The sequence below is a fragment of the Naegleria fowleri genome (genome assembly GCF_008403515.1).
Source record: "Naegleria fowleri strain ATCC 30894 chromosome Unknown tig43, whole genome shotgun sequence".
Lineage (NCBI taxonomy): Eukaryota > Heterolobosea > Eutetramitea > Acrasida > Naegleriidae > Naegleria > Naegleria fowleri.
Window position 1 is genome coordinate 592,841 of NW_025407975.1, and position 15,920 is coordinate 608,760.

Sequence of the window (15,920 nt, forward strand, 5' to 3'; positions counted from 1 at the left end):
GTCACGACTAAAAAAATTGAAAAAATATTTATTGGCCCTTCGGTGCCTCAGGTCTTTCGTTTTCCCAGTATTGATTAAAAGCTCTACCCATCAAGAACGATAGAATTGCTTGAATGTCTACCCAGTACTTGATGATGTCCTGTTTTCTTCTTGTAAAATATGTGTCGGAGTTAAGAATGATTCCTCTGCTGTCGATAAGGAATTTGGAGGAGGTTAGAATTTCATTTCGGTCATGGGGAATCAATTCAATGTTTAGAAGCCTCTTCATCTGTTGTTTAGCATACATTCTTTCCTCCGATAGTAATGTGCAACGTGTGGAATAATGTTCAATAGTTCCGGTGCAATTACATCTGGGGCAGGTGTGAGTTTGTTGTTTAAATGTTTTCATGTGAGCATTGTGCATGTTTCTCCAGATTGCATATTTTTGTTGGGGAGAGATATTCTTTGACTTCATGAAATTGAATGTTGTTGGGAAGATGCAAGAAGGGTTAAACTTATTCCTGCTCTTCAAAGTTATTGATTCATTCCATTTCTGAAGTTGTTTGTTCTTGATGAATGTTGCAATATCTGGAATCCAGTGGTTATTGGATTTGAGGATAATTTGGTTTTGGGTAAGTTGTCTGTGAGGAATTATCAATTTTCCTGATGTGCATCCCTTTTTGGCTAATTTGTCTACGTGAATGTTACCACTATTTTGGTGGCCTTTAACTTTGATGATGGTGATTTGTAGGTTTTTAGATTTCTTGAGGAATTCAAATTCAGTTTTAAGGGGGAGAAATGGTCCTCGGTATTTAGGATTTGATAGCAAATTGATACTTATTTCGCTATCTGTGTAGATTTTTGCTTTTGATTTTGTTGGTAATAATCGGAGAGTGTAGACAATACTTAGTAGTTCAGCTAAGTTATTGCTATGGATTGGGTCAAGTTTGAATTTGTGTCTAGTTGTTATATTTTTGGACTGTAAAATAATACCAAATCCAGTTCCTTGTTCAGTTTTAGATCCATCAGTCCATACTTCAAAGTTTTTACATTTCTTATGGTATTTTAGTGATTCTTCATTTACAAGTTGAGGTATGTAGTTGCAGTTATCAACTTTAAGCTCATACTTCCTTGCTATGTGGTGGAAGTTTTCAAATATATTTAGGTTTTTGGATTTTTTGGTGTTGAATGTTGATGTGATAGCATCATTTACCGCTTCTTGCATGAGTTGGTAATTGTGACATGAGATATTAATTAATGATCTTAGGGTTATGATATCAGTCATCATTTCAAGGCATGGAATACCCATTCCTCCTTGGTAGATTGGTAAGTATAGGCATTCTTTAGGTGTTCTTGCATCAATATTTAGTTTTCTTTTGATTTGGTTTCTGATTGAAGAGTCGAATGATTCTATTTGGGATTGGCTTATTGAATTACTGCGTGCAAGGTGTGTAATTTGGGATAAGGTTTTAGATGTGACTACTTGTTTGAGATTATATGGTTGAATCAGATTAATTGGGAGGATGTTAAGGATATTCATCATCTTATGTTTCCTTTTTTCTAGTTCTTCCTTAAATAATTTAGATTCAAAAAGATATCCTCCGAAGATTCTTTGGTTGTCTTGGTTTGGAATTTTGGTATTGTTAATCAAGGCCTCATTTGGTTTAGGGAGTGAAGTTGTAACTGATTTGGATGGATTAATTTCTAGGAATATTTGTTTGAACCATCTGTTAATTTTCTTGAGTCTTTTGTTGTGGAGAGTAATGTTAGAATTGATAATTGACATATCACGGCAAAACAAAGTGTGGCAATATCATCAATGTCTAGATCTTGTGGAGTGATTGGGAGTTTTTCTCTTTCAATAATTTTATCAATAATCATTTGGGAGATGCAGTTATAGATTAGAGGAGCTAGAGGACATCCTTGTGGGATTCCTCTTGTCTTGGTGAATTTTTCTGATAGTGTATGATTCCATTCTATTTGGATTTGATGATTTGAGTAAGCATTAATGATGAAGTTTTTAAGTTCTTGGGGGAATTTGCAGTGGGTGAGCGCCATGTCAATGATTTTGAGTTCAATGGAATCATATGCAGCAGCAATATCTATATTGGTTAGAATGAATCCTTTCTTTTTGAATTTGTTAATGAGGGCTTGTATGAGGATGCAGTGATTTGTTGTTTCTCGATTTTGGGTGAATGCTTGTCTAATGTTGATATTTGATTCGGCCCAATCTTTAAGTTTGAATGTTATAATGTTGAATAGGAGTCTATATCCAATATTCATGATTATGATTGGTCTTAGATCTTTGTAGTCTGTGATTATATCTTTTTTTCCGATTAATTTAACCCATCCTTGTTTCCAGCATTTTGGGATGTCTTGATTTTGGATCATGTCATTAAATGCTGATGCTAAATTATTGGGATTGATATTTTCAAATATCTGTTTTGTTGTGAAATCTACCCCTTGTGTTGTTGATTTCATTCTTTTCAACGCGTCCGTAACATCTTCTTTAGTTATTGTAATGTTGGACGGTCCTTCTTTAACTGTTGATTCACCTGGTTTAAATTTAATTTCTGTTTTGTCATCTAGTTTTGAGGTGAATTTGTTTTTAAAGTTGTTCACAGCTCCTTCTTTTGTTATTTTGGTTGAATTCCAATCAATTTCCTTGTATTTGAGATGGTGATCGAAGTTGTGGATTCCTTTGGTGTGTTTGTTATTAATGGAATCTATGAACTTTTTTCTATATTCCGCAAATTCAAGGTTATATTGTTCTTTGAGTTTCTTTGTTTCCTTTATAGATCTTTTGATAGTGGATTCATCTTGGGTTGTTTCGGATAATTTCTGTTCATGGAGATTATGGAGCTGTTGTTTCAAATTGGTAATGATTTCAGATTCCTTAAATCCCTTAATAGGATGTGGTTTATGAGATTGGTTCTTGATCTCATGATTGAGTTTTCACTGTTGTTGACGGGAAGAGATTTCAAAATTTCTTCGAGTTTTTTTGCAACACTTTGCTCATCGCTGATTATTCGTTTCCTGGTTGTTGGAATTAATAATTTAAATTTGAACATGATTGGTATGTGGTCATTTGTTGTGACGAGTGATAAAGCTTGTTCATGTTCTATTTCAATGTGACTCGAGTGGAATAGGTGGTCAGGTCTTGAGATTGTTTCTAATATTTTGTTTTGTGATGTGTATTTTCTGATGTAGGATGGAATTATTGTTTCTCTTTCTTTTAGGTTATGTTGGTCCATAAATGTTTTCCACTTGGTGTCTTTGTAAGCATTTCCTTCTGAACTAAAATTCATGTCACCAATCACTATTATTGGTTGGTGATTTAGTGTTGATAGGGTTTCAGATAATTTCTCGAGTAAAATATTTTCTTCTTCTTCATTTCTGTTTCCAGAGTAGTTATAAATATTAAATATATTCAATAAGCATCCACCGATGTGGATGGTGCATAGTTGGAGACGTCCTGGAATAAGGATTTGATGAATAGCTTTCTTTTTGTGACGTTGATGGGTAAGGACAAAAGTTCCATCATGAGAATTATTATTGTTGAGAAAAGAATAATATCGATAGAGGTTTTGGTGAAAAGTGCGTGTGTATTGTGAGTTGTTAATGTGTGATTCTTGGATTGCCATGAAGTTAAGTTGATAGATATCCATAAGCCGGATGATTTTGTCCAATCTACTTGATTGATTGGGATCCTTTGGAAGGATTCCATTCACATTAAGGGTTGCAATAGTAAAGTCATTCAATATCTTCATCATGCATGTCCTTTCTCTTCCCAGCTTGGACGAGTCTTTTAACGCTGTGCATTAGAGTTTCCATATTCTTAGCAATATATGATATATTGCTTTCCATATTGGAGGCTCTTTTTTCAAGGCTGGTAAACCTTGCTTCATAATTATTTGGAGTAGTAATAGTTGAGAAGTTAGAGCTTTCTTTCTCTGTTGATTGATTTGATTTGGAGATAGCTTTTTCTTTAAAGAACTGCGCTTTGGACTTGAAGGATTTTGTGATGATTATTGCCATGCTTGGTTTCAATAGGATGGACCACTTCTAAGATACGATCGACTTCAGTATCAGATTTAAGAGTCACTATGATGTTATAATATGATTCTTCAGGATTAAAAGGAGATGCCTTTTCATCGATTTTGATAGAGTTTGGGTGAATAGTAATTCCTGCTTTAGTGGTGATATCTTTAACGACGTTTACGATTTCATGTTCTTCAAAATCTGTAGAGAGGTTGATAAAGACTTCAAAACGGGAATCTTCAGCTAGTTGAGTATAAGTTTTGAGGCGAGACCATTCGGTGTTAGAGAGGATTTCTTGTAGTGATTGTAAATTCTTAACTGTAACAGTGGTTTTGAAGCAGCTTGAGTCTGGTGGTTTACTAATTCTCATAGCTATTAAACCTTTAGATTTCTCATGCCAATTGCATAGGCAGGAGATCATATGGAGAATATTGTTTTCATCGTTTCCAGTAAGATGTTGAGCGATGAACTCTGTGATTTGGAGAGACATATCAGAGATAAAGTATTTAAAGTTTGTTTGACTTTTGGCGGTATTGAGGTTCTTGATGATTTCGTCCCTTGAGCTTGATGAGGACGGAACAATTTGGAGTATGAATGGTCTTTCAGAGGGGACCCATGGATCCTTAGCAAGTTTGGAGGCCTTGAGGTGATTGAGGAGAAATTGAAGTGCCTCTTTGTTTTTGTACAAGTTGTTTGCGCAGTATATTGTTAATCCTTTGTTGAAGTCGATAGATTTCTTAGTTGTTGGGCGGGTTGATCAATGCATTTTTGCGGTCTTTGGTGTTTTTTTTGGTTGAGGTTTTTTTACCTTAGGGTTCGAGTTATCTTTGGAAGAGAGATTTTTTCTTGTTTAGGTTGTTATTGGTTGTTGTTTCTTGGTTGAATCTACGGCTTTGGTATTTGTTCTTCATAGGAATTTGTTCTTTTTTGTTGTGTGTAAGTGTGTGTGGTGTGTGTGTATGTGTATGTGTTTGTGTAGAAGATGGTGCTTGTATTTGTTTTTGGGGGAATATTGGAGTGGACATAACTGACTCATCATTTGGAGGGTTATCATTGATTTTAAGATTAGAAGTAGGTTCATGCAGTTGCTTTTCAATCATATCATTAATTACTTTAGTGAGATCATTCATGGTAGATTGTAGGTATTCAATATATTTTTCAAGGTGCGCAATTTTAGTGATTAACGAGGGATGATCGTCAGTCATTTTTTAAGGGCTCTACGACTAAAAAAATACAGGAATGGGTTTATTGAAAAATAAACAAATTATAGGTACTCAATTGTCCGACGATAGTGTGTCTAATGGGTGTGTCTCTACGACTAAAAAAATGACAAAACGGAAAAACCAACAAGGAGCCTCCAACACATCGTCCGACTCATTGAACCATCATCATCATGATCCAACAAACCCAAATGAAATCATCGTCATTAACAACAAGTATCAATTTAGAAAATCGGATACGTTGGGGAGAGGAGGTTTGTATTCAACAAGTTTTATGGATCTGTGAAAATGAGGTGTCAAACTATTTGCAAATTATATGAAAATTGATCAATTTACTTGTGTGATTGGAATGTATTTAATTTGATGGTCACATATTCATAGGTTATGGAGTTGTGTATAAAGGATTTAGATCGAGTTTTGGAGATATGGTGGCCATAAAAGAGATTCCTCTCAAAAAGCATCAAGCCCTCAAAGATATTCAAAATGAAATTAATTTATTATCGAAACTTGATCATGAACGAATTGTGAAATATATTGATCATCATTCGACGTCCCAAGCGTTTTACATAATCATGGAATATTTAGAAAATGGTAGCTTGGCATCGCTTGTGAAAAAATACAAGGTACGTTCATGTACATGTCGATTGTAGCTGTGTGATTTTAAAAATTATTATAGGTTACAGAGGATGTAGTTTCATCATATATTAAACAGGTACTCGAGGGACTTGTGTATTTACACAAACAAGGTTTTATTCACAGGTGAGTATGTGACAGCTTTGGACTTGGATCAATTTCATTAAAATAATAATTTAATATTTTTAGAGATATTAAAGGTGATAATGTGTTGCTGACACGAGGTGGCGCTGTAAAATTGGCAGATTTTGGTGTTTCTGCTTCGTTGTCACTTATAAGAAAAGAAGATGTTTCAGGAACACCACATTGGATGGCTCCTGAAGCGATCTCACAATCTGGAGTCAGCGAGAAGAGCGATATTTGGTCTGTTGGATGTCTCACTATTGAACTTTTAACAGGATTTCCACCTTATTACACAGAAAATATTTATAGAGCCATGTTTCGAATTGTAAATGACGATCATCCTCCAATTCCTTCATGTTCATCAGCAGCAGAGAATTTTTTAATGTTATGCTTCAAAAAGGAACCCAAATTTAGACCAACCGCTCAAACATTATTGAGTCATCCATGGATTGCCAAAAAACAAGAACAGGAAAAAGAACATCCAGTTCCTTCTTTCATTAATAGAGCAAGTTTTGATAGTGACTTTTCGTTTGACAGTTGGTCTTCCCTTCCCTCAAAGGAAAAGAAAATGTCAACCATGAAAACAGAGACCAACCAAAAAGTAAATTTGGAAAATTTTAAAGAAGGATCTTCTGATGACGATATTGACTTTGAAATTAACACACCGAACCTTGAGGATGGATTGGAGTTGAAACCTCATTTGCTCAAGAGCGAGAGTAATTCTTCTCAAACCTTTGAAAGCTGGGATGACATTGATTTTAAGGTGGACAAGGTAGCAGAAATACAAACAATATTAGATGAACACATTTCAAGATTATCTCCAAATAGCACATCAGATGACATCTTAAAAACATGTACAGACATAACAAAACTCAAATCTATGGTCGACAACGACGATTTTATTGCTGCTCTCAACAGGACTTTATCAAAAAGAAGTTTAATTTCAGTGTTACAAATTTTAGACAAGACTGAATTTTTGGAAGATGAAACTGTGATTACACATGTTCTACAGTTATTGAACGAACTATTGTTCATGATTGAATCACAATATAAGGAACAATTATGCCTCATTGGTGCGTTTCCAAAAGTTACAAAACTGAGCTCAACTTCCTTTAGCGCCCAATTAAGGTATGAATCTATTCGATTTTTACACAACATGTGTATTGAAAACAAGACAAATCTGAGAATGTTTATTGCAAGTGAAGGTGTGAAAACTCTTGTGAAATTTTTGAACACCAAAAAAACACAAGATTCCACAAGATTTCTTCCCAAAATGTCTTTCAGCTGTAGTATTGATTCACTCGATAACATTCAAATCAAGACCGTATTTCAATCGATTGACTTGATCGAAATGGTTCTAAAACTTCAAACTTCTCAAACAGACAGAAACGATTTTTGTAGACTTTTCTCCATGCATGATTTTCTGGGAAAGATTGCTGCTGTGTTCACCAACTTGTTGGAGGACTTTAGAGATGTAGAGGCTTATTTAGGAATTGCTCCTCTTTCTATTTCCTCCCCTTCTTTCAAAACAGTTGTGCTTTCCAAACAATTTTTATCTCAAAAAAGTGCAGACAGAGATGAAGAAAACACTTTTGCAACTGTTAAGGTCATACCAAAAAACAGTGGCCACGATGTCAAAAAGGAACAGCAAGCAACAAGTAGCTCTGAGGACGAAGATTCTTCAGATGATGATTGGGATTCATCTAGCTCATCTAGTGATGAAATGAAATTTAACACTGTCATTTATGGAGGAGATGAAACCTCTTCTTCGGATGATGAAAATACCAGCTTACCAACTACAGTAATTATCAAACAAAATTCCAAAAATGTCAACTATTCAGAGGAGAGAAAGAATTTAAACCTACTCAAAACCTACATTGATAAGATCATCTCCATGTTATTAATGTTTTCTGATGGTGACAGCGAAATCCACGTTGCTTTTTCAAACAAGACTGTCATTGATAATTTGGTGGCTTCATTTAAATACTTGAACGACTCCCAAAAGAGTCAAGTAATTACATCTCTAAGATTTTTAGCTTTTAATACCAATACTCACGAATTATTAACCTCTACAAATATCCTTAATGCTCTTGTGAGGGAATTTTCACTGGTTGTATATCGATCGGACGTTAAAGTGCTGGAAAGTGTGAATTCTAAAATTTATAACCAAGTTGTGAACAGCTTGTATTCACTTTGTGTGTTTAACGAGCAGAGACTTGACGAAATTTCACTTCATGGATGTATTAAGCTTTTGAGCCATGCTGTCATGTCTCAATTACCACTCAAAGAAATGGTGTTAAGGTTACTCTTTGGTATGGCTGTTAGAAATTGCAGTAATGAAACAAAAAAGAGATTATTGGAAGAGGAAGGTCTTGAAGCATATTTCTTTATTTTAAGACATGATAAGGCATGGGTTGCAGATGTCTTCTCTGCCCTTAGTTCACTTTTATATAATGAGTCCATCAAATCCGATGTAGAGGATTCCATTTCCAATCATTTGGACATTTTTGTTCAACTCTTTGAAGTTTCAAAAGATTTACTATTGACCATTGAATCCACGGTTCCAGGATTTGTGACATTGTTGAAACTCTCTGATAATATTACGAGTGTATGCAAACAAAATTTAGACCTTATTAAGAATTTATGTCAAAGTCTCTCGGCTGTGGTTCAAAATTATTCATCCTCATTGGATGAAGATACAGATCTATCTCCATTACTCAGAAACTTTTTGTATAGTTTATCCTTATTGCTGCCTGAAAATAATGCCGTGACACAACATGTGATTGATATTGCCTCTCGTTCCTTGTCAGAATTGCTCCAATATGCGCAAAACAAGAATCTCTATGTCATTCAGGAACAAATTGCTCCTCTTCTACAATCTGTGAAAACTCAAAAAAAGAAATAGTGATTGTCACTTGAGAGATATTCATCAAAGCTAATCAAGAGAAAATCTCAATAATTACCATGACAAGCACACTACTTCAGTAGCTGAACATATTTGATCTCAGATAATGACATTGGTGATTGTGTTTTTGGATTGCATGTATACATGAACTCTTTCCATGTCCTCATCAAATAGGAATACCACAAGTGAACATAATATTATATGAAGAATCACCAGTTCTTCACTCCGCATCGACTTGTGCACGAATCAAAAATTCTCTTTGAAACGTTTCAGCTTCTCGACTCAATTCAGAATTCACATATTCAATGAGTATTCTCCTTCGTGCAATGCTTGTGATGACAATTTCATATTCATGAAGAGGTCTCAATGCCTTATTGACCAAAGTTTCATAATGAAGAGTTGAGCTCGTCGAGAGATCAGGATGATCTTTGGAATGATTCAAATTTTCATGACAAGAAGAGAATGTTTCTTCACCATCATTGTCACTATTACTACTACTGATTTGCATGTCAAAAGGATGATCCGATGAGGATGGTGACTGTTGAGGTTGTTGTTGCTTCCTGTTGGGTACTTGTGATGATGAACAACACTTGTTAGGATTCATTTCATGATCATCTGCATCATCATCATGATGGCGAACCATTCTAGAATTAGAATGTCCTTGAACATTGAATAGGGATGAAACATCTACATGTAGATCTTCAAATTCTGGAGAAGAAGCAGCAGAATTCTGTGAACTCATTGAGGAATGTAAATTACACTTGACATGAAAGGATCTTGTCAAATAATGCATGGGTTTCGCTCTTTTATTCATGACTACTGAAGAAGAGGAGTTGATTGACAAGGAAGATGCAACGGCTCTCAATACTGAAGATGTTGTACTCGAGAACTGCAAACCTGAAGTGATGATTCCACTCGTGAGGAAGGTGCCTTGTGTCGATGATGAATGCTGGTGATGATCACAAAGAGAATGCTGATGATGATGAAATGGAAGAGAAGTAAGAGTGCTGCTGATGCCACTATTGAAGCTTCTTCTTCTTTTGGTCATGTTTGGTGGTGTGTTCTTTTCGGAAAAGGTTCGGATGGATGCATTTGGACGAGTTGTTGTTGCAATCATTGCACTGTTGCTTGTTGTTGGTATTGCATTATTACGTTGGTTCATCATGCATGATGTCTTTCCGTGATGAGAATTGAGTTTTGAAATTCCTAACGGTTTGAATTGTTTGGGATTGATGTGTGCTGGGAAGGGTAATAAGGAGGAAGATGAATTCAGATCGGGAGTGGTAGTTGTGGTGGTGGTGGTTATGGAAGAAGAAGTGGTGGTGGTGGTTGATGGTTGTTGTTGTTGCGGTTGTGACTTGTGGAGAAAAGCAAGTTGTGGAGGCATTTTGTGTGATGTTTTGATCATAGACAAACGCCTGTAACCACCACTGCTGAAAAGTGAAGAGTGATAGACAGCGTCGACGTTACTGCTGAGTGATAAAATCCAAATGAAATTCACACTCCATAAATGAGTATTTTCCAAACATGTTCAAACTAAGCGAAAGTTTCAGGAGGGTGAGCCAGATAGAAAAAGCTTCGAGAGCAAACCAGCCTGAACGTTTGAGTTGAGAGAATAAAAACCATTGGATCTCAACGAAAGGGTATCTCGTCGATAAGAGAATAAAAACCATTGTATCTTGGTAGGATTCCAACAACACTTCGACCTGGTGGTTCGAATTCTTTTTACCGCCTTTCAAAAAATAAACCGTTAAGAAATTTGAAATTAATTGCGCAAACCAAATACTCAAACAAAATGCCACCACGAAGAAGAAAGGCTGCAGCCACCACCTCTCGCAAACGAAGAGTGGTGAGAAGAAAGAAAGTGGAAGAAGAACCATCAGTGATGAATGAAACTCTTCAAGAACCTCATCATCAACAACAACAACAACAACAAACCGAATTACACTCTGAAATACAACCACCACAAGAACAACCTCCAAGCTCCAAACGATCCTCACGTAGAAAGCGTAGCCATAAAAGTACTACTACTACTGGTGGTGTTGATGGTGCTATTGGTACTATTGGTGCTATTGGTACTATTGAACAAAAACTCTCATTCCGTGATGAAGACAATATTGAAATTGAAATTCCTCGTTCCGAAGATTTGTTAGATGATCATGAATCAGCAAAGGAATCTGATGCTGAAACTCAACCTCGAACGCCATTGACTCAAATCTTACGGAAGAGAACTTTTGAATCGTGTGAGAAGGAGAATTTTCTCATGTCTGCTTCCAAGGTGAAGGAAATGTTAATGGATCAAGAACAATTAAACTTCATGAAAGAGTCTTTCAAACAAGAAGTGAAAAACAGAGTGAACATGTTAATAGCCTTTACGAAGAGTCAGTGTTCTCGATTAGAAATGGAGATGAAAATGAAGATTGCTGCTCTTCCTCGTGAAATTAGAGAGATGAAACTTGGTGAATTCCAAGAGCGTTATAATGAAGATATTGAACAATTTATTGGCAAGCAAGTGAGTGATAGTACATTGTCCTTTGAGAGGAGAGTGAATATGTTGCGACTGGCACATCAACCAAAGACTCCACGACCTCCAAAACATACCTCTGCCATGGCTTCAGTTTCCTCTTCTTTCAATAATATGAATCCACCTGCTGCTACACCTCAAGCAAAGAAGGTGAGAATGAAGAGCATCAAGAACATGAATACACCAACCATGCACAAACAGTTGAATAGCTCTGTGTTGAAATAAAGATACTTGTAAATAGAGATTGATTGTACAAATAAAGTTGTATAATATTTTTGAGAGAAGATTGATGCCATTCGAATGTACACGCAGGTTGTACTAACGCACTTGGTGTTAATTAACTTTTAAGGTCATAAATATTTAATTCAAGATTCCAGAAACATCCAAATCATCCTCTTCCTCTTGGGATACTTTTTGCAACAAGGCTTCCTTAGTGGCTGAGCTTAATTCCGAAGAGCTTATCTTTGGAATGGCTACATTCTTTTTCACAAACTCCAAGACAGAGGGTTGTTGTGTGGCTGGTTGTTTTTTCTTCTTGTTGCTTGGTTGTTCTTGTGTTTCCTCCTTTTTCTTTTCAGCTTCTCGTTTTCTCTTTTTGGCATCTTCGTTATCGATGGCACCTCCCAATTCGGAAATTCTCGAAAGAATGTCATCTGACGATGCAGAAGGTTGAGGAGCAGTGGAGGTTGGTTGCTTGTCAATGTTTGTACCAGCCTTAGCATTGAATGATTGGAAAGGATTCACTCCAGGACTCTTTGGTTGCACGCCATTTGAACTAGTGTTTGAAAGCTTCTTTTTCACACACGCGTCAACACTCTTCTTTCTTGGTCTCTTTGGAGAAAACATTTGAGGAATTGTCTTGTTTGTTGTTGAAGAGTTCTCGAAAACAAATTCCGCTTCTCCTTCAAATTTGTCACTCTTTGACGACACTGGTGAGAGAGAGGCAACAGAGCTTGTTTCTTGCGAGGAAGAAAATAATTTCAATGGCTCGTCCTCAGCAGTTGATGTTTTGTCAGTGTGGTGGCGTGAATTTTCAGTATGACCATTGCTACCTCCATTATTGTGTGAAGAAGAGGACAACATTTGTTTGATCAATTCTGTGACCTGTTCTCGAGTCATGAATTTTTCATGGTCGCTGCCACGAGGATTGCTAGCAGAGACTGCAGGGGTTACTCCTTGTTCAAAAGATGGGAAAGGCCATTTTGGATTTCTAACATCTTTTGCAGAAATTTCAAGACTTCTCAATGCAGACGCAAGCTTTGAGTCCTTTTGTGAGTCAGCATAGTTGGCGACAATGTTCATGCTCGATTTCATTCTCAACACTTTGGCAAAGTTTAGAGCCGTTGTGTATTCTTTCAATTCGATGCATCTTGTAATCAAAGCAATAACCAATCGATCAATCTCAACAATGTCTTCCTTTGTGGCAGTTCCTTTTCTGAAGGCATGATTGAAATGAACATTCCTGGTGACGTATCGAGCATAAGAAAGCCGAAGAGGTTTGTCGTGTCCCTTCTCCAATTCAATAGTAGATCCAATGAACACATCCTCAATGTTGGTTGCATTTAACTTGAAGGAAGTCATGTCATAACCAGCAGCTGGAGTAGATCTATGGTTACCACATAATATCGAGTAAATACTAGCGTCACTAATGATACTGATAAAGTGTGTAGAGTTATCATTATTTTTCTTCAAGTCACACCAAGCCGAGAATGAATCAGTATCTGGATTAAGTAAGTATAAAATTTGAGTGCTATCAAAGACATAAAGCAAATCTTTGGTCTCTGTGCCAAAACCAACCCAAAGAATCTCGTTACATGGTAATGCTTTTTGTGATTTAAGACAGCTGAAATGCGAAATGTCATACCAGTCCATGAAGAGACCCATTCCTTGTTGATAAATAATGACTAGATTGTTTTCAGAAGCACAAAGAGAAACTAGATTTCCGCCCACGGCAATATTACCAAGATTCATTTGATCTCTTGAATAAACTCTGATCAAGGAGCAACGAGTTTGACCAGTCTTGGTTTCTTTTTCAATACCTGCTGCCACAAAGGATGAGCCCAGAGTGACAAGCACAATCTTCTCGTCCGAGGGTAAACTAATTTTCCAGCTCTTGTCTTGATGTGTCACTCTCAATTTTCTGAATTGAATGACTGCGTTATGAATGAGATCGTTTGCATTGGATCCAAATACAATTCCGTTTTCATTCAAGGCAGCCACATGAGGTTTATGTTGATCGTTAAACTTCTCTTCAGAGTAACCAGCAAGGTTAAATTTGATATGGATGTTGTAATAAGGAGCACTCTCTGGAGTCATGTTCGTGGAAGAAGTGATCAAACCAACATGTTGAGTAATGGCCAAATATCTCTTGTACTCTTTCTCAACTTTTTCAAATGGAGATGAAGTAGGTTGAATGAGAGCATGTTTTTTCACAGGAACAGTGTTAAATGACGATGCGTCAACTCCAAAATCATGTTCTTTGAGGCTTGTTTGTTGCTCTTGGCTATGCATTACTTCAAGAGGCTCAATTTCTTCTTCGTCAACCAAATGTTCCTCTTGATCTTTCATTAATTCATCAATTTCGTCATCGTCTATGATCTCTTCAGCAACTTTTTTGACCTTCTTTTGTTCAGTGTTGTCGTCACCACCAATTAATGATAACACATCATCTGTGTCAATATCTTGAAGTTTCTTAATATATTGTTCATTGTCTACAACCTTATAGGTAGACTTGTGTTTCTTTTCGTTAATAAAGTGGCTAATCATGTGAATACTTCCATCCTTAGTTGCCACAAAGAATTTGTTACAAGTGTTTGACCAGTCAATTGACGTTACTACTGATTTAAGAGAAATGCTTTGATAAGGCTTAGGTTTTTTTGAAGCAAAAGATTGATATTCAAATAAATTAATGTTCTTGTCGAGATCAATTAGTGCTACATGTACAGAGTTTGGAGAGAAGGATGTGATATAGATGTCGTTCGAGATTTCTCCTTTCGTGATAGCATGCTTTTTCCATGTCTTGGAATCTTTTTCAATAATTGTGGCGTTTGGACAAAACAGAATGTCTCCACATAAGCTCCATGAAATGGCTAGAGGGCAAAAATCTGTGGTTCCTTGCTGATTATTCCAGAACTTTGTAATCTCTTTGGATATTTGTTGTTTGCTATGGAGCAATTCTTCTTCGTTGTCGATGTTAAAAACTTTCAAATCCCTGTCACTTGTTACGAACGCAACAATATTGTTGTCAGAGTTAATCTTTGAGCAAAGAACTCCGCCAGTAACTGGAATTTTAAGCACTGTTTTTGGCCTTTCAACAGAACTCACATCGACAATTTGAACAGAGCTGCTTTCTGACATACTACTAACACTAATCAAATTATTCTTATTCACACTCAAACTGGTAATTACATGGTCTGAGCGTGCAATCACACCTTCAAATTCAAAAGATGGATATTTGTAACTCCTCACATCGTTATCTTTCGAGCCAACAAACAAATGATAACCGTCCATAGAAAAGGCAGCACAAGTTGGTTCTTTTTGTTTGCACGATGAAATTTCTTTTTTCTCTTCTACATCATCGGCGTGTTCATTATGATAAACAGCAATCAGTTGACTCTTATCATCCGTAGTTATTAACACACTATCAAATTCGGAGGCAATATTTCAACAAAAATCATCACGGCCACAAAATAACAAATTTCCAATATTTTCAATGAAAATAATAATCGTTCACTTACTTTTCATGTGGATGATGAACCAACCAACAGCAACTCAATGACTTGGATTTGGATCCCAATCCACCCAATAACAGTTTGTCCATATTCAATATTTTTTTTAATTTCAAAATTTGAAATGGCGGTTGTTGTGTTTTGGCGGTTCTCTGTTGGTTGGAGATTAAATTTGGAATGTCAATATTGTTGTGATTTTGAAGTGAAGAAACTGTTGAACTGAGTTGGTAATTACTCCCTCATATAGGGAATGATCTTTGAAAGAAATTGCTTTCAATCTAAACGTAGATTTTACTGTTCCCATCTTATAATAGACTCCATTGCGGAACAGACTTAGTGGAGGCAATGAAATTTAAAGAGGATTACCACCAAAATTCTTACAGAACGATTCTCTCTCGTTTTAAAAAATTACAGTTATTAAATTTCAACCTGTTAATGCTTATTTAGGCTGAATCATTACAACGTAAAAAAATAGATGAATCTATTCGGCTGCACGTTTATTAAAGAACGACTTTTTTCTTTTTCAAGGAATGAAAATTATGCATTAGACACAAATCACTATGTTTCATAAGGTCAAAATGGTCGTTGGTGATGGCTATACCAAAACATATGAAATCGGATGTTTCACGAATCATATCGGGAATGATCCATCGATCAGTTTTCGCTCATATTAATATCGCTAAAAAAACTAACATCCTCCTCATTCGTGATTGTTTTGAAATTCGACTCCTAGAATCCCACTCTTCTCGTTACTGATTCGGATTTTC

General features: G+C 36.1%; 6 protein-coding genes across 6 annotated transcripts; 2 read left to right on the forward strand and 4 right to left on the reverse strand.

Moving 5' to 3' along the window:
• Positions 1 to 28: 28 nt before the first annotated feature.
• Positions 29 to 1,204, reverse strand: FDP41_005257 (uncharacterized protein; the record flags this gene model as incomplete). Its single annotated transcript, XM_044708762.1, has 1 exon — positions 29 to 1,204. The coding sequence occupies one exon, from the start codon at positions 1,202 to 1,204 to the stop codon at positions 29 to 31; it is 1,176 nt and encodes a 391-aa protein (XP_044560643.1).
• Positions 1,205 to 1,683: 479 nt separating this feature from the next.
• On the reverse strand, positions 1,684 to 4,390 carry FDP41_005258 (uncharacterized protein; the record flags this gene model as incomplete). Its single annotated transcript, XM_044708763.1, has 3 exons — positions 1,684 to 2,883; positions 2,949 to 3,793; positions 4,054 to 4,390. The coding sequence occupies 3 exons, from the start codon at positions 4,388 to 4,390 to the stop codon at positions 1,684 to 1,686; spliced, it is 2,382 nt and encodes a 793-aa protein (XP_044560644.1).
• A 956-nt stretch (positions 4,391 to 5,346) lies between these two features.
• FDP41_005259 (uncharacterized protein) lies at positions 5,347 to 8,901 on the forward strand (the record flags this gene model as incomplete). Its single annotated transcript, XM_044708764.1, has 4 exons — positions 5,347 to 5,494; positions 5,622 to 5,863; positions 5,917 to 5,999; positions 6,063 to 8,901. The coding sequence occupies 4 exons, from the start codon at positions 5,347 to 5,349 to the stop codon at positions 8,899 to 8,901; spliced, it is 3,312 nt and encodes a 1,103-aa protein (XP_044560645.1).
• Positions 8,902 to 9,121: 220 nt separating this feature from the next.
• On the reverse strand, positions 9,122 to 10,288 carry FDP41_005260 (uncharacterized protein; the record flags this gene model as incomplete). The annotated part of the gene is made up of 1 exon (XM_044708766.1): positions 9,122 to 10,288. One exon carries the CDS (start codon positions 10,286 to 10,288, stop codon positions 9,122 to 9,124), a length of 1,167 nt encoding a protein of 388 aa, XP_044560646.1.
• Positions 10,289 to 10,696: 408 nt separating this feature from the next.
• Positions 10,697 to 11,650, forward strand: FDP41_005261 (uncharacterized protein; the record flags this gene model as incomplete). The annotated part of the gene is made up of 1 exon (XM_044708767.1): positions 10,697 to 11,650. One exon carries the CDS (start codon positions 10,697 to 10,699, stop codon positions 11,648 to 11,650), a length of 954 nt encoding a protein of 317 aa, XP_044560647.1.
• A 135-nt stretch (positions 11,651 to 11,785) lies between these two features.
• Positions 11,786 to 15,245, reverse strand: FDP41_005262 (uncharacterized protein; the record flags this gene model as incomplete). The annotated part of the gene is made up of 2 exons (XM_044708768.1): positions 11,786 to 15,065; positions 15,163 to 15,245. The coding sequence occupies 2 exons, from the start codon at positions 15,243 to 15,245 to the stop codon at positions 11,786 to 11,788; spliced, it is 3,363 nt and encodes a 1,120-aa protein (XP_044560648.1).
• Positions 15,246 to 15,920: the final 675 nt, after the last annotated feature.